The sequence below is a fragment of the Pelmatolapia mariae genome, linkage group LG23 (genome assembly GCF_036321145.2).
Source record: "Pelmatolapia mariae isolate MD_Pm_ZW linkage group LG23, Pm_UMD_F_2, whole genome shotgun sequence".
Classification (NCBI taxonomy): Eukaryota; Metazoa; Chordata; class Actinopteri; order Cichliformes; family Cichlidae; genus Pelmatolapia; species Pelmatolapia mariae.
The window spans coordinates 32,976,798-32,997,941 of NC_086246.1; the positions used below are offsets into that span (position 1 = coordinate 32,976,798).

At 39.1% G+C, this 21,144-nt stretch overlaps 1 protein-coding gene across 1 annotated transcript; it reads left to right on the plus strand.

Moving 5' to 3' along the window:
* Window positions 1-3,914: 3,914 nt before the first annotated feature.
* cdk15 (cyclin-dependent kinase 15) lies at window positions 3,915-18,838 on the plus strand. Its single transcript, XM_063466539.1, has 13 exons — window positions 3,915-4,098; window positions 8,622-8,759; window positions 8,846-8,940; window positions 14,499-14,578; window positions 14,660-14,754; window positions 15,542-15,604; window positions 15,713-15,836; window positions 16,204-16,324; window positions 16,397-16,490; window positions 16,604-16,667; window positions 17,514-17,562; window positions 17,742-17,884; window positions 18,117-18,838. Exons 1-13 carry the CDS (start codon window positions 3,916-3,918, stop codon window positions 18,227-18,229), a joined length of 1,362 nt encoding a protein of 453 aa, XP_063322609.1. The 5' UTR covers window position 3,915; the 3' UTR covers window positions 18,230-18,838.
* Window positions 18,839-21,144: the final 2,306 nt, after the last annotated feature.

Consider the following 21,144-nt stretch of genomic DNA (forward strand, 5'->3'; position numbering starts at 1 on the left):
ATCAAATAAAACTTATAGAGCTTCTATAAGTGTGTATGCAGTGCCGCGAGATGTAAAAATATAATCTGAAAGTAAAATAAAAATTAAAATAAATAGTCCAGTTCCACATGAACCTGACCTCCTGTAATCCACATTCTCAACACCAGAGGGCCACAAATCACATTCAATGATGGGTTCAAGGCAGTAGCGGTTTTTGATACGGGCGACACGGGCGGTTGCCCGGGACTGCATCGTGGTGGGGGGCGGCATTACAGGCATCGGCAAAAAAAAAAAAATTGCTCGTACTCATGCTGCCCCGACGTCATGCCAGCGCATATTGGGAATGGCATAGGCACCGATCGGTTTTCTATCGCCCATTTGCTGGGAGTAAGGACGCCCTCCGTTTGCGAGGTGCGCCTGCTGCTTGCACAGGGAGGAGAGGGCGGGGCGGCGGGGGATTCTCTGGCTGGCTGGAGCAGCATCTAATAACCAAGGGCCCGTTCTTCGTACCTCGCTTACTACAGCCAAGATCAAATGACACATCCAAGATCAAATCATCGCGCTAACTTTGAGCTCGGTAATCCGGTTCTCCGAACACACCTGTTGTTGACGATTAGTATAGCTGGATGAAGTAATCTGAGATCACTGGGTGGCTTAAAAGGGGCTACGCATCGATAGTAGAAACATTGATCGGCAACCCTGTGATTGGTCGGCGAAGATGTCGAAGGAGCGCGCTCAGTATTTCACGGCAGCAGAGCAAGAACTCTTGATTGAAGGATTTCAGGAGTTTCAGAGTTTAATTAAAACGCAGGGGAACACTGCAAAGGCTGCAAAAGCAAGGAGAGAGGGCTGGCAGAAAGTTGCTGACAAATTAAACTCGTAAGTGATCCATGATATTACATTATATCATGTGATATTATATTATATCACATTATATTATATTACATCATATCCTCTTTCACATTAGAGCCACAACAGGACCCACTAGAACATGGGAACAAGTAAAAGTATATAAGAAATATAAGAATATTCTACAGAATGGTAATATTTATCACTTATATTGCTTGAAAAGAGACCCTGCAATAATCTGTTTGTTTGTTTATAACAGCAACCAAGAAAAGGGCAGAGCAAATAAAGACAGGTGGTGGTCCTGCACCCCCTCGTCACACCCCGGCTTTTTGTACCGTGACATTTATTGACATTGTGGGTTTTTTTGTGTGTAGTTTTACATAACACTCCATCACTTTTACCTGTTCCCATGCAAGGGGTGACTGAAGCATGCACAGTAAGTTGGGAGATATAGCTATCTATCTATCTATCTATCTATCTATCTATCTATATATATATATATATATATATATATAGAGAGAGAGAGAGAGAGAGAGAGAGAGTGTTAAGTAAATAACAAAAAAAGCGATATCTCTCTATGAGCACACTGTCGCGCTGAGCTAAAGGATCCCGTCTATCCCGCAATATACGCTGAATTCTGAAAACTCTCCTTATCAATCTTGCACCTTCCGCAATGGGTTGCTCGCGTACAAACGGACAGGACATGGCTGCGACAGACTTCCCAAATCCACCTTCGCTTTTATAGCCGTGGTCTCTCATCTTGATTACACGAAGTAATTTACTATTACTGCTCTAAAATATGAATTACATCTGAAATAATCAAATACATGAAATAGAATGATTAATAGTACATTTCCCTTTTTTTTAGGAAACGACCTGTATGTATCTGTATGACATCAATAAAAGAATCAAATGCTGCATTATATTTAGTTACATTGATAATATTTATTTATGCTAAAACAGTGGAGAAATATCGCTGTTGCTTTCATATAACTGCAGCGGACATACCTGAGTGGCCGCGATCTAATCCTGTTTACATAAAGTAAACCTGCTCCCGAGCAGGTTTACGCTTACGGATCTGTTGCTATGACAGCAAGTCCCAGATGAGCTTCGGAGAACCAAACGATCCAAGATCACGCGAAATCGTCAACATTCAAATCCGGCTAACTTACTTAGCGAGGTACGAAGAACGGGCCCCAACTCGCAAAATAAAACAAAATAAAAACAAACCAACCAACACAAAAAACACCAGACATTATGATACAAACTTATAATTTGGACCAATTTTTCACAAAATTCTATACGCGAAAAGTGAGCGCGAGAGCCCTCAGTGCGCCTGCTTGCTGCTGAAGTCAAAGTAAACTTTATTGTCATCTCTGCTACATACAGTACAGTATATAGAGAGACGAGACTACGAGGCTTCTGTTACAGCAGTGCAAGTAAACAAACAATATATATAAGAAGAGTAAGAAAATAAACATACACTTTACGACTAGGGGTAAAGGGATCAATAACAATTGAAAATGTATCATTTACAGTTTGATGATTTAAAGTCTCACACACAATCTGTCGAAAGGGGATGGGGGCCCTGCTGCTTCCAAAAAGAGCAGATTTCATTCATAATGTTGTAAATCCAAGCCCATTATGGATTCATGTTTTGAATCCTGCCTTGTGCGAAATCCCAGAAATAAACCCTAGACAAAGTGAATCTGTGAACTAAGGTGTAGGTCTATTAGGTTATATTGTGGTGATCCTCGGGTTGGGGGATGGGTCTTCATACTGGAGTGCAAAATTAAAACCAATGGAAGATGGACAAGAAAAGTTCAAAGCCATCAGGTCCTCAGTTTGGAAAAAAGAGAAAAGAAGAGGAGGAGAAACGAGCGAAAGATACATGTAAGCAGATGTGTCATTGGATAATGACAGGTCATCCTGAAACAATCAGAACCAGAATACTTTATTAATCCCTAAGGAAATTATGTGGGTTACAGTTGCTCCAAGAAGAAATGGTAAAAAATAGTAACAGTAACAGACTAAACTCCAAATAATACATTATGTTACAGATTTTAATATTAATTAGTCACTGTCAATTGTTGATTTGTCCTGCTCTCATTGTATGACGAATTATGATGGCGGTTTGGTAGCCATTTGCATACTATGCATACTCTCTCTCTCTTCATATGTGTGTGTGTGTGTGTGTTTCTGTGGTGAAATTCAGTATGGTTCTGACAACAGTTTTATGTTAATGTACAATCCTTAATATGTTTTGTGTTTGTGTGTGTGTGTGGGGGGGGGGGGGGGGGGGGGGGCAGAGGTAGCATTCGCACAGGGCGTCAAACAGGCTAGGACCGCCACTGGTTCAAGGAGAGACAGAGGTGTACTGATCACATTTCTTAAGGTATTATGGTTTATTAAAGAATGTTAAAATCATCACCTGAGACTGTCTCCGAGTTAACTGGATAATCAGCTATACTTAATAACTAATTAAGAACTATAAATAATTAGTTTTGCTGGATTCTGTTGTCAGAGGTTAAGTGCATGACAGTGTAATTATGATAAGAGTTCTCGTACAGTTTTACTGACTGTGACCAACAACCCATCCATGACACCGAATCTGACTTCAGTAGTTTGATTGCAGTGGTCAGACAGATCCATCACTTCTATCAGGATATAACAGAAACTGATTTTTTTGTATTTTTCTCTGTTTTATTGTATTCCTTATTAGCAGCTGGATGTACAGACCCGCTCTATAATACATTTAGAGCACACAGGAGGATCTCTGTTGATGGTTACAAGCTTCACATTTATTTTTCTTTGAGTTCTTTTAGAGTCTTTATTTGCTGATTTGTTAAATTTGTTCTTAATTGGGATTTTTTTGTTTGTTTTTTAATATGAACAGCTTCAGTGATGATCAGTGTCCACCAGAGGGTAGCAAACACACATCAATGGACTCTGTTTTTTTACCCTCTGGGCACAGTGAGGGGGAGGAAGAGGAGAAAGAAGGGTGGGTGGGGGTCATGGGACCTTGTTTGCTCGTCCTGAACCATGTGAGTCATATGAGATGGAAAAGAGGAAGAAGAAAGAAAAAAGATGGAGGAGCTGTCCCGACGGGCAAGGGAGACCAGGCAGTGGGTGAGGAGGTGCTGCTGCTGTGCTGAGGAAGAGGAGGATGGTGAGGAGAAAGGTTATGATGGAGAAAAAGAAGAAGAAGAAGAGGTGAAGATAGAGGAGGTGAACTTCAGGAAAAGTTCAGCTTCACTTCCGCCTGCTGAGGTAAAACATCAGCCTCTGTAAAAAGTTTAATTTATTCATTATTTATCATTTTTATTTATTTATTTTATAGTAATCCTTTTGTTGTGATCTATTTGACATGTAACATCTGTTATAGCATGTCGTAACTGATGTTTTAACGAACACCTTTTATTGCTTGTAATGCACAGACACACCAACAGAGGGCAGTAATATCCCTTCAACATACATTGTAAAATTACTATTACAACACTCCCACTTAATTTTAACATGGAGTTCACTTACTAGACTGCCATTGCTTATTTCTTTCCAAAAGAAAACAATATGCACCTATATCACAGTGTTACTAGAAAATAAAAATTTTCTCTCTTGGTGTGAACTTACAAAAAAAATGTACTGTGTCCATCTTAGACAAAACTATTATTCTACATTACAGTTATATGCTTGACATCTTAACATAAGCATAATATAGGCATGTTAAGCATATGATAACTCTTTTTAAACTGAACACAGTCCAATCTTCTCTCTGAGATACTCAAACTTTTGTCTAGGCAGTGGTTTGGTTAAGATGTCAGCCTTCGTGTTTTCTGTACAGCAATACTTCAGCTGGATTTGTCCATTTTGCACACATTCACGAATGTAGTGGTAATGAATGTCTATGTGCTTTGTTCTTGCATGATCAACTGGATTTTTTGCGATTGCAATTGCTCCTTGATTGTCCTCCAGGATCACTGTTGCTGTGGTCTCCATTCCAAGCTCAGTTAGTAGTCGTCTTAACCAAACTCCTTGGTTAAGACAATATACTCAGCCTCTGCAGTTGAAAGTGCAACTGTTGCTTGTTTCTTGCTAAGCCAACTAACTGCACCTCCTGCAAGTAGAAAGATGTTTCCAGTTGTAGAACGTTGATCGTCCTGATCACCTGCCCAATCAGCATCTGAATACCCAACCAAGGTTCCTGTTTCTGTCCTTTGATATTTGAGCCCCAGGTTTGGTGCTCCTTTCAAATATCTCAGGATTCTTTTCATAGCTGTCAGGTGTGTAGTGTTTGGGTTTGCATTGAATCTTGACACCACACTCACTGCTTGTGCAATATCTGGTCGTGTGGCCATGGCAGCATACAATAAACTTCCAACCATTGACTGATACATGCTTGGGTTTACAGGTTGACTGACATCATCACTCTTTCTTAATTTGACATTTGTGTCAGCTGGAGTTGCTACTGGATTGGCACTGTCCATTCCATACTTTTGTAGTATGTTTTCAATATACTGTCTCTGATGAAGCACAACATGGTTTTTGTCCTTGTCTTGGACCACTGAGATGCCCAGAATGTAGGATAGCTCACCCATGTCCTTCATTTTGTAGTGTTTCTTCAGAGTGTCCTTTAAGTTCGTCATGCTCTCTGCTGATTCTGTAATCAAAATCAGATCATCAACATACACAGCCAATATTTCCAACTCCTGACCTGTTCTAACAAACACACACTGATCTGAAGTACTCTGTGTAAAACCAATGCTTTTCATGAACTCTGTAAAAGCTTTGCTCCAGCAACGTGGAGACTGCTTCAGTCCATATATTGACTTGTTTAGTTTGCACACTAGATGTTCCTGCCCAGGTTTGATGTAACCCTCTGGCTGCTCCATGTAGATTTCCTCTTCCAGGTGTCCATTCAAGAATGCAGTCACAACATCCATTTGATGCACATTTAGGTTGTTTTGCACAGCAAATGATAACAATGTACGAATTGAACCAAATCGTACAACTGGAGAGAATGTTTCATCATAGTCTGCACCATAAATCTGTGAATAGCCTTTGGCAACAAGTCTGCACTTGTATCTTTCCACTTATCCATCACTGTGATGCTTAACTTTAAAGACCCATTTTGATCCAACTGCTTTGCGATCCTTTGGTAGATCCACTAAATCCCATGTGCCATTTTCCAGCAGTGACTCATATTCCAAATCAGCTGCTTCTTTCCACTTCTTTGCATTTGGACTTGACATAGCCTCTTCCAGTGTATTTGGTTCTGTGACACAACAGATGTTTGCATAATGATCAACTGTAGCTACATCAGCAAACTCCTCAAATCCATATCTCTTTGGAGGTCTTCTGATCCGCTGATCTCCTTTTGCAGCCTCACCAGCGACAGCCTCCTCAGTACTTGTTTGTCTTTCACCCGTGTGTAGTGTCAACTCATTCCCAAAACAGAGATCATTTTCACTTTGTTTGCATTGAAAATCTGTTTCATTGAAGACCACATCTCGTCGAATCAGTATTTTTCTTTTTTCTTCATCCCACAGTCGGTAGCCTTTTGCATTGGTTGCATATCCCAGGAAACGAACTTTCACTGCCTTTTTGTCCAGCTTCTTTCTCTCTGTGTCTGGAACATGAGCATAAGCAACACATCCAAATACTTTCATATGGCTAATGTCTGGTTTTTTTCCATACCATCTCTGATAGGGTGTTTCGTTCTTTAAAGCAGATGTTGGGAGCCTATTCTGTATGTAAGCTGCAGTAGCAACAGCTTCTGCCCAGAATGTGTTTGGCAACTTTGCATGTGACAGCATACTTCTAGCTGATTCCACTAGAGTTCTGTTTTTTCTCTCTGCGACACCATTTTGCTGTGGTGTATGCGGTACAGTCATTTCATGGTGGATGCCTTGAGCTTTCAAATATTCTTGAAACGCTTTAGATGTGTATTCCCCACCATTGTCAGTTCTAAGTCTTATTACTCCCTGTCCACATTCATTTGAGAAGGTTCTTTCAAACTCTTTGAACTTGCTCAGGACTTCCGTTTTTTCTCTTATGAAATACACTTTACAACATCTGGAGTAGTCATCAATGAAAGTTACAAAGTACTTTTTTCCTCCTAGTGACTCAGTTTGAATAGGACCACAAACGTCACTATGCACTAATTGCAACTTGCGTTTTGTTCGAATTTCTCCCACTGATTTGTAAGGTTTTCTTGATAGTTTGCCCTCAACACAAGCTTCACAAAAATGTCCTCCTCTTCATTTGTAAAGCTAACTACTTTTACCAAGTTTTTGACTTTTTTCAGATTTGTAGTGTGACCTAGGCGCTGATGCCACATACTTGTCGGAACTGATGCAGTTGACGCTCCATGACAAGTTGTGCAGTTTCCCTCGATATCCAGCTGATACAGTCCGTCAGATCTTTGTGTTCCCATTCCATGGAGAGCTCCATTCTTTCCTCTTATGTAGCAATGAGTCCTTTTGAACTTCACTGTGTTTCCCTTCTTGGCAGCAGCTCCCACTGAGAAAAGATTCATTGATAATTTGGGAACATAGAGCACATCATACATTGTGACATCTTTTCCATCACTAACTCTGAATGACATTTTCATTGTTATGTTGCCCAGACCTAAAGCCTCAACTACTCTGCCATCACCGAGTTTCACTGTTTGTGGTTCTGAAAACTCTTGGTAGTTTTGTAGAGCTTCTTTATTCCATGTCATGTGTTTTGATGCTCCTGAATCAATTAACCATTCTTCTTGCTGTGCATCACTTTTACATGACTCATTTACAACAAAAGCTCCCTCATATGAGTCCTCTTTGTCCTTATACATCATGCTTTTAGCCTTGTGGGCTTTGTATTTCTTTTTAATGCTTGGACAATCACGCTTGATATGTCCTTCCTTCCCACATTTGTAACATCTCCATGAGTCGGAGCTGTTTGCTCCCACTGTTTTTGATCCACTCTGCTCATTTCTATGCATCTGAGATGACATAGTTGATACACTACTGGACACAGTGGTGTTGTCAGTAAGCACTCGCTTTTGTTCCTCATTTATCAAGGCTTGTTGAACAAACTGTAGTGTCAGACTGTCCATCTTTGTCTCCAAAGCAGTAACAACAGTTGCATAGCTGGGTGGCAAACTACCTAGAAGGGTGACAATTTGATCTTCCTCTTCAATTACAGAACCTATTGCCCCTAGCTGATCAGTAAGTTCCTTCATCCTTTTTAAATGATCATTGAGATGTTCTCCTTCCTTCATTTCACACCGGAAGTACTTCTTCTTCAGAAATAGCTTGTTAGCAACAGTATCTCCTTCAAACTGTGCTTTTAGCATTTTCTCCTCTGGAAGTCAACCACTATCTTGTTTGTCTTGCTGACATTTAAGAGGTGATTTCTTCCAGACCGCTCCACAAAGTTCCTCACCAACTCTTTGTAGTCCGACTCCTGCCCACTCTTAAAACACCCAGCCACTGCAGTCTCAGAGAACTTCTGCTGGTTTCACTGTTGTACAGGAAATCTGAGGTGTAAACAGGAACGGAGCTCCAGTATTACCAACCACCACCTCAGACCACCTGAGGCCTCTCTGACAGACAGTCAGCAATCCATTACACAGTAGAAGTGTTAAGTGGTATATATGAGTCATCACGGGTGGTGATAAGACAATTTTAGGTAGTATTGATTGGCTGAGGATTTTCTTAAGCTGGTATTGAGGTTTCAAATGATCTTTTGAGCTTAAGTAGTATTAACAATCCCTTCTGTGTACCTGATGTGGTCTCGTCTGTGTGTCTCAGCTGGATTCGGACTCATCCTCCTCTGGCTCTCAGTCTCACTGGTTCCACACTCTGCAGGCCCGTCGGCTGAAAATCCAGCGTGGGCGCAGCAACAGCGACCCGCTGAGAGGGGAGGGCAGCTGGGAGCCTCTTACCTGGGTCAGGGCGTGTATGATGTGATGTTTGAGGTAACATGTGAGGTGGTGTGATGCTTGTGTGACATTTAGTGTGTGTGCTGCGATCAGAAAGCAGGTCTGGAGTTTGGGGCAGCGCACTCGTACCTGAGTCTGGAGAAACTGGGTGAAGGAACCTTTGCCTCGGTCTACAAAGGCATCAGCAGGTCAGAGCTCACCGCGACACAAGTCAAACACAAACAGCCAATGAGATTATGGCTTAAGTTTTGATCACATTGAGTCTGAATGTTGGTCACAACGTGCAAAAAACAAGAAAAACAACAAAACATCTCCCTGTGTTTAGTTTTTAACAAGTTTTTTACGGAATTTTTGGGGACTTGGGCAAGATCCAATGCGTTCATCGGAGTGTGAATGAGTGTGAATGTTGATTAGTATACAGCGCTTTGAGTACTCCAGGAGAGTAGAAAAGCACTATATAAGAATAAATCCATTATGGGGTGGCTGTAGCTCAGGAGGTAGCACAGGTCAGCTGCTGATTGGAAGGGTGGTGGTTTGATCCCTGGCTCCCCCAGTTTGCATGCCAAATATCCTTGGGCAAGATACTAACCCCGACTTGCTCTCCAATGCATCCATCGGAGTATGAATGCATATGAATGATAGTTAGAAAGCACTCACCGTATAGATAATAGAACTTGTGTGAATGGGTGTGTATGGGATGAATGCGGCATGTTGTATAGAGCGCTTTTGGTACTCCAGGAGAGCAGAAAAGTGCTATATAAGAACCAGTCCATTTACTTTTTTATTGTTAGATGCTAGACAGATGTTTTGCTAGGATTACTAAAATTATTGTTAATGTTTATTTTTTAACAGATACTTAACATTTTGGAAAAATTTGCAAATGTTTTATTAATTACAATTTTTTTTCAATCAAATTAGTTTATAAGTATATACATATTTGTTATTATATATATTATGCATTAATATATATTAATTGGCCATTTCTGTTATGTTGCACATTGCACATTTTAAAAAGAACGTTTCATTTTTAACTTCAGTAGTTTATCTGACATGTTATTAGTTTAAAATTTGTAATATTTACATAAATTTTCATACATACACGGCAAATTCCTTGTAGCTTAACAAGATTTATTGTCTTAAATTTAGCCAGATTATCTTGTCCATCTTGTTTTGAACATTACAAGCTAGTTTCCAGTCTCATGTGTTAGATGATTAGACTTGTTTCAAGTAGGGGGGACCGGGGATAGTTGTAACATTTTTGACATTTCTGTCTGTAAATTGGATCTCTTTTAAGGTAGTGGATTCAAAATTTAATGCAAAGTATTTACATGTCTCTGCTATTAAATAGTGCAGCTATTTTCTCTGCAGCACAATTACCCATTGCATGGTATGGTCTCAAACACAAAGAGTGAAATGTTACAATTAACCCCATAGTCTGGGTTAGTTGTAACATATCCTGGGGTGAAATGTAACACAATGAAATAAGGGTACTGACAAAACATTAACATGTAATCTTTTTTATTCAACACATGAATGCACTTAGAGCCATTTATGTAGCTATGTGTGTGTGACAGAATGCAGAAATCTAGCTTTTGAACATATTCCAACCCCCCAAAAAAGACAAATGATGGAATTTTCTGCAACTGAATATTTCATTAATTTTGGTTGGTCTTCCTTGAGTTTGGCCTCATTGGCTCAGTGGGCATTATAACCTACAACTCTTGCACCAACTTTTGAACATAACAATGAAGCTGAAAAAATGTAGTTGTGCACCAGCATCGCAATTCCATTACTTTTTATCATGGCTTACCTTGGTGTGGTTTGCAAAGTGCTTCAGAAAGATGAGGAAATCTGTTTCTTGCACCCATCCTGATTTATTTCCACTACCAATACTTCCTACTGGTCCATCTCTGACACAGTGGTCTGCATAATGTATGTGTGGGAACACAAACAGTGGTTCAATTCAATTCAATTTTCAATTCAATTTTATTTATATAGCACCAAATCACAACAAAAGTCGCCTCAAGGCACTTTATATTGTACAGTAAATCGCACAATAATAAATACAGAGAAAAACCCAACAATCATATGACCCCCTATGAGCAAGCACTTTGGCGACAGTGGGAAGGAAAAACTCCCTTTTAACAGGAAGAAACCTCCGGCAGAACCAGGCTCAGGGAGGGGCGGTCAACTGCTGCGACCGGTTGGGGTGAGAGAAGGAAAACAGGATAAAGACATGCTGTGGAAGAGAGACAGAGATTAATAACAGATATGATTCGATGCAGAGAGGTCTATTAACACATAGTGAGTGAGAAAGGTGACTGGAAAGGAAAAACTCAATGCATCATGGGAATCCCCGGCAGCCTACGTCTATTGCAGCATAACTAAGGGAGGATTCAGGGTCACCTGGTCCAGCCCTAACTATATGCTTTAGCAAAAAGGAAAGTTTTAAGCCTAATCTTGAAAGTAGAGATAGTGTCTGTCTCCCGAATCCAAACTGGAAGCTGGTTCCACAGAAGAGGGCCCTGAAAACTGAAGGCTCTCCCTCCCATTCTACTTTTAAATACTCTAGGAACAGCAAGTAGGCCTGCAGAGCGAGAGCAAAGTGCTCTAATAGGGTGATATGGTACTACAAGGTCATTAAGATAAGATGGGGCCTGATTATTTAAGACCTTGTATGTGAGGAGCAGGATTTTGAATTCAATTCTGGATTTAACAGGAAGCCAATGAAGGGAAGCCAAAACAGGAGAAATATGCTCTCTCTTTCTAGTCCCTGTCATTACTCTTGCTGCAGCATTTTGGATCAGCTGAAGACTTTTCAGCGAGTTTTTAGGACATCCTGATAATAATGAATTACAGCAGTCCAGCCTAGAGGTAATAAATGCATGAACTAGTTTTTCAGCGTCACTCTGAGACAGGATATTTCTAATTTTAGAGATGTTGCGCAAATGGAAGAAAGCAGTCTTACATATTTGTTTAATATGTGCGTTGAAGGACATGTCCTGGTCAAAAATGACTCCAAGGTTCCTCACAGTGTTACTGGAGGCCAAGGTAATGCCATTCAGAGTAAGAATCTGGTTAGATACCATATTTCTAAGATTTTCAGGGCCGAGTACAATAACCTCAGTTTTATCTGAATTAAGGAAGCAGAAAGTTAGCGGCCATCCAGGTCTTTATGTCTTTAAGACATTCCTGCAGTTTAACTAATTGGTGTGTGTTACCTGGCTTCATGGATAGATAGAGCTGGGTGTCATCTGCATAGCAGTGAAAATTTATGCTATGTCTTCTAATGATGCTGCCTAAGTGAAGCATGTATAATGTAAATAGAATTGGTCCTAGCACTGAACCCTGTGGAACTCCATAATTTGTTGTGGTTGTGTTGCCAACGGCATTAACCGCATATACAAAGGCGACCAGTGAACCTCTCTCTGCTGATATCGTTGCCCCAACTTGTTTAATATAAGTTAAAGTAATAGTGTGGTAAGTTGTAACATCTGCATTATTGTTACAACTAACCCAGACTGTTGCTGTTACAACTGACCCAGACTCCTATAGCCATGAACTAGCCAACATTACAGCCAACAGCTAAAACATTAGCACTAAAGACCTACACAGAATATATCCCCATAGACATACAAATAACATAATTTAAGTTTGATGAGTTTAACTGCAAAGCAGATAATTCTATTAGAAATTGAAATAAAGTAGAAAAACTTACTTTTTGGCATACAAATTACTTTTTTTCGTGTTAAATTGTCTGTGTTTGACAAAATGTGCAGATTTTTCACATGTGATAGCAGAACTGAATTGGGCATGCACAGGATGAATCACATCATTTGAAACTTAGCCCTGATTGGAGAAATTGGAAGTGTTACAACTGACCCACGTTACAACTATCCCCGGTCTCCCCTATATATTAGTATTTTCTTATTTAGTCTGTATATCTAAAAATGAACCATTTTACATTTATTTCAAGCATTTTAGATAGAGTGTAAAACAAAAAAATATCTCAAAATAAGAAACATTCACCTTTTTCCTTGAAATAAGAAAGTCAGTCATTGGAAGGTATATTTATTTCAGGTTTTTAAGTCCAAAGATAGGGTTTAAACCATTTGCTGAAATGAGTATAAGAGACCTGTCACAGATGTATTTACCATGTAAAATAAGCCACTTTACTCTAACGGCATGATGTATAGCATCTTCAATCCCCAAAAAATCTACAACCATTGATTGCAAATGCTCCATATTAGCAACCTCTGATACAGGACCTAGTTCTTTCTCATTTACAAATATCGGATGTTCAGTTCCTGCTTCACTTTGACAACAGCTGATTGTGGTTTACAAGAGACTTGCACACATTCTTAAAGTTTAATTTGGCTGATCATTGTTTAAAAAGCTGTGTTTAGACTCGAATCTCATGCACATATGACGTATTACAGGTCCCAGGGCAATAATCTGAGAGGGAAGATGCAGCATGTAATGTTGCTTTGGGATTACATTGTTTTCTGGGAACAGTTGCCTGAATTGTTTAAGATGATCTATCATTTTTTTTTAGTTTGGACACAGTTTGTAAAGACACAACTGGGGCAAAAAGTATTTTAACAATTTCAATTAAATCCAAAATAAACTGGATAAAGGGATTTTTCTCTACAACACTGTCCAATAAGAATGGCAAAATCTTGATCAGTATAAGCATTTGTCCAGAGGATTGTTTGAGTCTGTTGTCACTTGAAGCTAAAATAGCAGTAATTTTTTTAATGAATTATAGAACATTTTTTGAGACATTTTATTAAATTCAATCAGTTTATATTCCAAAATGTCTTTTTCCCAAAGTCTGTTTTTGTTTCATAATGGGGTTTTTCATAATGGTGTATTTATTTCAGAAGGTCATTTAACAACTGAATTTCTTAGTCAGGCAATCAGGGTCAGTGGGTGGGACCTGAACGCTCATTGGCTGCTGCTTAAACAGCTGCTTAAAATTAAAGTGTCTCAAAATGTTTCTATTATTACAAAAAAAAAAAAAAATCGTAGTGAAATAAATATTTAATAAAATATTATAAAAATACATAATGTAAAATAAAAATTAAATGACACATTTTTAACACTTTGGTGTTCCATAGTCTGGTTCATATTAAAAAGTCAAATAATGTATTAGCACTAGGGTTAGGTTCCTAGGTTCCTGTATTCCTCCGTACAACCATCAATCCCACATATCACACGAAAGTCTGGACTACGGCTATGAATTGTATTAATATGGCTCAAAAGAGACTTTAATGTTGGCAACAAAAACAAAACAAATCCCACACCTCCAACACGCCGTCTTGTTTGGGGAAAAGACTTGAAAGAAGTTCTTGGCGGGCAGAGTAGTAGAGGTCAATACCAAATTTTAAGGGGTGGTTTATACCAAGTCTGCATTTAACTTGTGTAGTAATGTGATTGTAAAGACGACCAGACATTATAATAGAAACGTATACTTTATTGATCCTCTCTGGGAAATTCCTTTCTGCATTTAACCCATTCACTCAGTGAAGCAGTGGGCAGCCACTGGGCGCCCGGGGAGCAGTGTGCAGGGATGGTACCTTGCTCAGGGGTACCTCATTCAGTGGATTCCAACCCGCGACTTTCCAATCACGGGGCCACCACTCTACCTCCTGAACTATCCCTGCCCTGTAAAAACTTCCTCGTGTTTTAGCAATGATCGATCAGTGGTAAAGTGTTTACTGTAAACATTTCTTCTTCTGTGGAGGATAAACGGGCAGCTGGTTGCTCTGAAGGTGATTCGTATGAAGACGGAGGAAGGCGTCCCGTTCAACGCCATCAGAGAAGGTGAGCTATCAGATCACTGGTTTAGTTTTTAATAGTTTCAGCACCATGTGCATAAACGTGTGTGTGTGTGTGTGTCTACAGCCTCTTTGCTCAAACGTCTGAAACATGCCAACATTGTCCTCCTGCACGACATCATCCACACCAGAGAGACACTCACCTTTGTCTTTGAGTACCTGGTGAGAAATCTGCTGTTCAGTGGTCAGTGTGACCTCAAGGAGGCGCTACAGAGCACTCACCAACACACACACACACACACACACACACACACACACACTTCAACCAAAGTCAGCACAAAATTTTAAGGCTACAATTTTTAGCACTCACACATTTTATATTTTTTTCTTTTAAATGTTTATAAAGTTTTACAATTTTATTTTAATGTATATATTGTTTTTTTTTTGTTTTCATTTCTGTTCTATTTATTTGTTAATATGTGGGTCATTCCATCTCAGATCACCATCTCTGATTTGTGTAGAAAATGTATGGTATAAGGTTTGAACATAAATTATGTTTTATGTAAAATTTCTTACAACAGTCTTACAACAAACTTTTTATGATATTAACATGATGAACATGAGTATCTGAATAAAAGAAAAGCTTCAAATTTTCTGTGGTCTTTCTTACCATCAAAATGAACTGAGATCTGTAATATGTGACAGATTCAGTTTTAAAAAAGGCCACAGAAAAATTCCTCCTGCCTTATAATTTATGCTCATGTATTTATGCTTCTCTTTAATGATTAGGTTATTTTTTAATTTTAGTGTTTTTGTTTCTTCTTATTATTTTTAGTATGTTTTCAGTGATTAATTTAGAATCATTTTTATTAATAATTATCTGAGTTTTTTCTTAAAACAGGCAGAAGCAAATTCAGCTATATTTGTCTTAAACATCAGCTGTTCTGTAATAATGAACCAAAACTTACTCTGAAGTTTTAAAGTTTAACACCAGAGATTGTCTCTGCAGCAGACAGATCTGGCCCAGTACATGATCCAGCACCCTGGAGGTCTACGCTATCACAACGTGCGGGTACGTCGCTGCGCTCAGCAACAGACAGCCGGGGGCGCTACTGTGTCATTCCAGCTGTGAGCAGCACGACATGAAATGTTTAACATGGCTCAACACTGTGTGTTTCAGATCTTCATGTTCCAGCTGCTGCGAGGTCTCTGCTACATCCACAGCCGCAGGATCCTCCACCGAGACCTGAAGCCCCAAAACCTGCTCATCAGCTACCTCGGAGAACTCAAACTGGCCGACTTCGGTGAGGACCGGCTCAACGCTGCAGGGCAGAAGTGGAAATATGCAAAGATTTAGTCAGCAAGGACTAAACAGATTTGTAAAATAACCTAGTTGGAAACAAAAATTACATATATATATATATATATATTACATTTTTTTTTACATTTTTAAAACAATAAGGCAAAATAACATTAAAGTTAAGTGCTAACCAAAATATTTTTTAAGTGTGTACATCTAAAAGTCCTTCCTGGAAATGTCTAAAATACTTAAAGACAAGTGATTTAAAAAAAAAAAAGAAAGAAAGAAAAAAGCAGACAATTTAAATAATTTAAAGTTTAAAAAAAAAAAGTTAAAATGTTTTTTTCAAATGTTTTTTGGTTCTGGTGCAGGTCTGGCTCGGTCCAAATCCATTCCCAGTCAGACCTTCTCCTCGGAGGTGGTGACACTGTGGTACCGCCCCCCTGACGTCCTGCTGGGATCCACAGACTACTCCACAGCTCTGGACATGTGGTCAGTATTTGTCAGTACAAATTCAGCTGCCGGCTGTGACTGTGTGAATAAAGTTTGCTGTGTTTGAATTAGGGGGGCTGGGTGCATTTTCATAGAGATGCTGCAGGGGGCGCCAGCATTCCCAGGAGTCTCTGATGAGTTTGAGCAGCTGCAGAAGATCTGGGAGGTCTGTAACACTGTTTATATCACTGGTCCACGAAATAGTACTACTGTGTGATATTACACTGTAATAATACTCACATTAAGTACTAATACTATTAAGATGATGTAACCCTGCAGGTCCTGGGCCTCCCCTCTGAGGACAGCTGGCCTGGTGTCAGCCTTCTACCCAATTACAGACCAGGTACGCCGCTGACACATGCAGCTCTCTATTTAGTGTTTTTGTTTTTGCTGTTATTTCACAGTTTTAATATTTAAATACATTTTTTTAGTCATATATAAACAGGCTGATTAAATCAATGATGTTTTTGTGGAGGTGGCATGAATTTGTCTTGTTAACATTCACAGTTGTTCTGTGGTGCCTGGGGTTCATTAGGGGTCATTACTTGTGTGCAGTGACTCAGAGTTTCCACCGGGAGGCAACATGTCTCCACGCTTCCTGTTTTAATAGTTTTCCTCAGTTTGAAATGAGATGATTTCTCAGACTTTGAGGCGGACTCTGCTCTGCAGGTCTGACAGGGTCTCTGATACATCATGTGGGTGTGAGAAGAGAGAACAAAGACGAGAAGAAATTAACCACAGAGTGAGATCAGTGGTTGAGCTGCTCATGAATCATTGGATAAAGTCATCTTTTACAGTAAACTGTAACTTCAGGCCAACCCACACAGAGCTGTAAGATTAAAGATCAGGCTCCCCCAAGAATTCACACACCACCTTTAGAGTGATGAGACCTGAGCTGTTCACAGTGATAACACACACTTTTAGATTCCCACTGACACCATTTAGCTCTCATGTCATCCCAGAACAAACCTCCACAAATCCTTCAGAAACCTGAAAAGAAGACAGTTTAAAAAGCTGCCTGAGAGGTTTCAGTGATCTGTTAACATATATTAGGGCATCAATGACAGACTGAAGCTGTTTCATTCCCCCCAAAATAATAAACGTAGGCTAACAACCAGCTGAAGTGCAAATCATAGGAACATTTTAGATCCATGCTAACATTTGCTAATTGTGTGTTTCTTTTCCATAGAGCGGTTTCTTTACTCAGAACCAAAGCAGCTTAGGACCGTTTGGAAAAGGTAACTTATATATATGGGCACACACATGCTAACCTGCTAACACACTTTGAAATGCAAACATTAGTCACATGACAGTCCTTCATCTGTGCTAACTGTAGACAGTCCAACAGTCCACATGTAGACCAGGTTAGATCACTTGACTCTGTAGTCCTCCATCTGCCTGTGTTGATCTGGATCAGGTTGGAGCAGCTGCCATATAAGACCGAGGACCTGGCCCAGGAGATGCTAAAGGCCGTCCCTACAGACAGGATCTCGGCTCCGGACGCCATGCAGCACCTGTACTTCAGCACACTGCCTCCTCCCATCATGCACCTCAGAGACAGTAAGAACTCACATGTTACCATATTGCAGCTAAACTTTAAAGAACATATTTTCTGTTAATTCAGGACTCACTTAGCAGTTTGGCTATTTTGTGACTGTTTTGGTTGGGCAGAGCTTACTTATTTGAACATCCAACATAGATACATTATAGATGTATGATCATAAATCCTTTTTAACAAAAAGCTGTTTAAAGCTTAAATTCATATTTTTTTTTCTCTTTCTTTCTTTGTCAGCTGTGTCCATCTTTAAGGTTCCTGGCATTCGTCTGGAAACAGAGGTGAGAGACATCTATAACCCTGGGCGCAAGGTCAAACCCTCTCTGCTGCCCTCTGCTAAATTCTGGTGACTGCAAGCTCATAAGCAGCCTGTCAAGATGAGTGGAGGGGAGAACAAACCCAGATGTCTCTCTGAAGACACAAACTGGACTTTGAAGTGATATTAATACAGTGCCATTGAATGTTTGCGGTTCAGTTTGGAGAGTCTTTCTGGTTAAATAAAGATGTGTATGTCAAACTTTCACTCAGATCGGCTGTTAAGATCTTATGTAAATCTGATTTCTTGCCAATGTAAATATAAACTGTCCCTGCAGTCTTCTGTTAGCATTCATTAGCATCTGTTAGCAGCAGACTAACGAGCCCCATGAAACTCCTCATGAATTTTGAATGAAGATTTATTAATAAAGCTCCAGGCCAACCTGCACTGAGAGACACAGCGTGTTTCTGTATTCTGACTCTAACTGGAGAAAACTCGACCTCTGAAACTTTGTTAGTCCTCTGATACACAAACAAGCCAACAGCTGAGAGAGGGGGGCTACCAGGTGGACCTGATTTAACTGTGTTTACCTCTGACTGATGATGTTCCCCTCGTCCCCTACCTCACTGACACCTCATGACTTGCCACAGCACTGTAACAATACTAAAATTTAAAAGCATAATTAATAAAAAAAATTATTGAACATGTGGGTTTTTATGTTTTATTGTGGGCAGATTTTGGTTGTTTTTGTTTTTTATTTTCTTAGAAAATAATTTAAAATAAATTTTTGTTTTAGCACTCCAACAGATTGGAGGCCTGTCCAGGGTGTTCCCTGACTCTCACGTTATTGCTGCTTTTCCGTTGCCACCTACTCGACTCAACTTGACTCAGTTTCAGTCATTTTCGATTTCGTTTGAGTGCCACATCAATGTGGGTTGGATCATTGAAGCAACGCAGGCCAAAAGTCCTGTGACATCATTTTTATGCGACGCAACTCAAGAACAAGAAGATAACTCAGTGATGGTATAACTGCTGCTAAACTGATGGCAATCATCTGCACCTCATAGATGGACCATGGAGACATCACTTGCTGGCTAATCATTTGCATGCAGTCTGTTGACACCACACAGACTCAGTTCACTTGGAACCCCGACTGAACAGGTACTACCACCAAACCGAAAATTCTAAAAATTGAGTGGAGTCAAGCTGAGTCAAAGGGTATCCCCCGTGACCCACCCTGAATCGTATAAGAGCAAGAGAATGGATTTGGACTTTTGGTGATTTTTGTGCTGCATATCCTACAGTTTCAGGACAAAAATTGTGCTTTTTTGAGGTGTTACAATCCAGTTTGATTTTCACTGTTTTTTGTGTGGATATAAAATATTTCAAGTTATTTTTACAGTGTAGTTTTTGTCATTTGTTGAAAGAAGCTGAATTGTGGAGGCAGAGGTTGTTGGGGTTTTTTTTTTTTTTTGAGTCCAAAGGAATTTCCCTTCTCCTCCTTTTTTTAGGTTGCATGATCCTTAATCTCCCACACTTACCAATCCATCATCTCCTCCTGCCTCATGACCACCTGATTTTTATTCCCTACCTCTGACTTGATGTTTGATGATTGCATCTATGTGGGCTTGAACATATTCCTTGTTACTCAGATTTATGCAGATGTTTGAAAAAGCTGAACATGTGACAGATTAAAAAACAAAAGTTAAAGATCATGAAAAACAAAGAACAAGAAGAAAATTTGGAGGAAAAAACAAACTCAAGTGTATAAAAATGGGTTTAAAATAATAATACATTTTTGAAAGATACTTTGATTTTTAAAAAATTTAAAATGACTAACATTAAGAAATAAAGATGAACGAGGATTTCAGTGTCATAATTCAGAACATTCAAATGCATAAGTAGCTGAATTACAGATGATTTCCTGCGAAGCAACTTTCAGATTAAACACTGTGAAACACACACTGACTACATGTTAATTAAAATAAATTTTGGATTTAATTTGTGAATAAAAAAAATTATCAGTAAATCACTGAATGTCCTGAGATCTCTTTAATCATTAAACAGTAAAAAAAAAAAAAAAAAAAAAAGCAGAAAAGAATTAATACTAACAACTTGTATCCATCATTAATAATTCATCTGTCTTGTTACTCTTCACCCCAGTTTTCCTGTCTTTTAATTTGACTAAATGCATTTACATCGAGAGAGATTTAAAAAATATATTTACTGATGCATTCATCCATTTCCTTCCATTATTAAACACTGAGCTCACAGGAGGAGGTAAGCAACAACTTAAATCTACAAACAAACCCTATTCAGAAGCTGCTGGCATGATGGATAAAAAGTAAATAACAACAATGATTCCCAAATTTCTTAAACCAATATTTTATCCACACTACACAGAAAACATATAAAATGTTTAAAATAAGACATTTTACTATTTCATGAAAATGTTTAGCTAATTTTGAATTTGATGGCATCACCACGTCTCAAAAAACTTGTGTTGCTGTTTGGAAAACTAAGTGGTTGAAAAAAAAGATGGAACATTTTGCAGCTAATTAGGTAATAAGTCTGTAAAGTTGGACAAAGATTCACCAATCTGCAAAAATCCAGAAACGCCACTGTCCTCTATTAAATCATTTTGTGGATTGTTCGAACATGCAAGAATGTTACTTTAAACCAAAATAAACTTAATAATAATTATATATATATAAAGATTATAATAAAGGACAGACTTGATTTTTCACTAAGTACAATGATAAATAAAGAAATGGTCTGATGACTCTTCAGGCTCAACAAATCCAATAAACACTAACAGTAGCATCCTTTAGTGGGACTATTTTCATACAACATAATAAAGTTAGCCAGTGATAAGTTAACACACACTCTTGGAAGAAACACAAGCTTATCCTTCAGTTATTTGCAGCTTATGTTAAAGTGTTTCGCCCCAGACCATGAGAAAAGTCTTTGAGAAGAAAAGGTTCAACAGAGCCTTGATGCATTTCTGAA

Excerpts from the sequence above, each read along its gene's own strand:
- cdk15 (XM_063466539.1), top strand. The coding sequence starts at position 3,916 with ATGGAGGAGCTGTCCCGACGGGCAAGGGAGACCAGGCAGTGGGTGAGG. Across the intron at positions 14,579-14,659 it reads GTTCAACGCCATCAGAGAAG|CCTCTTTGCTCAAACGTCTG; the intron begins GTGAGCTATCAG and ends GTGTGTCTACAG. Across the intron at positions 15,837-16,203 it reads ACTCAAACTGGCCGACTTCG|GTCTGGCTCGGTCCAAATCC; the intron begins GTGAGGACCGGC and ends GTTCTGGTGCAG.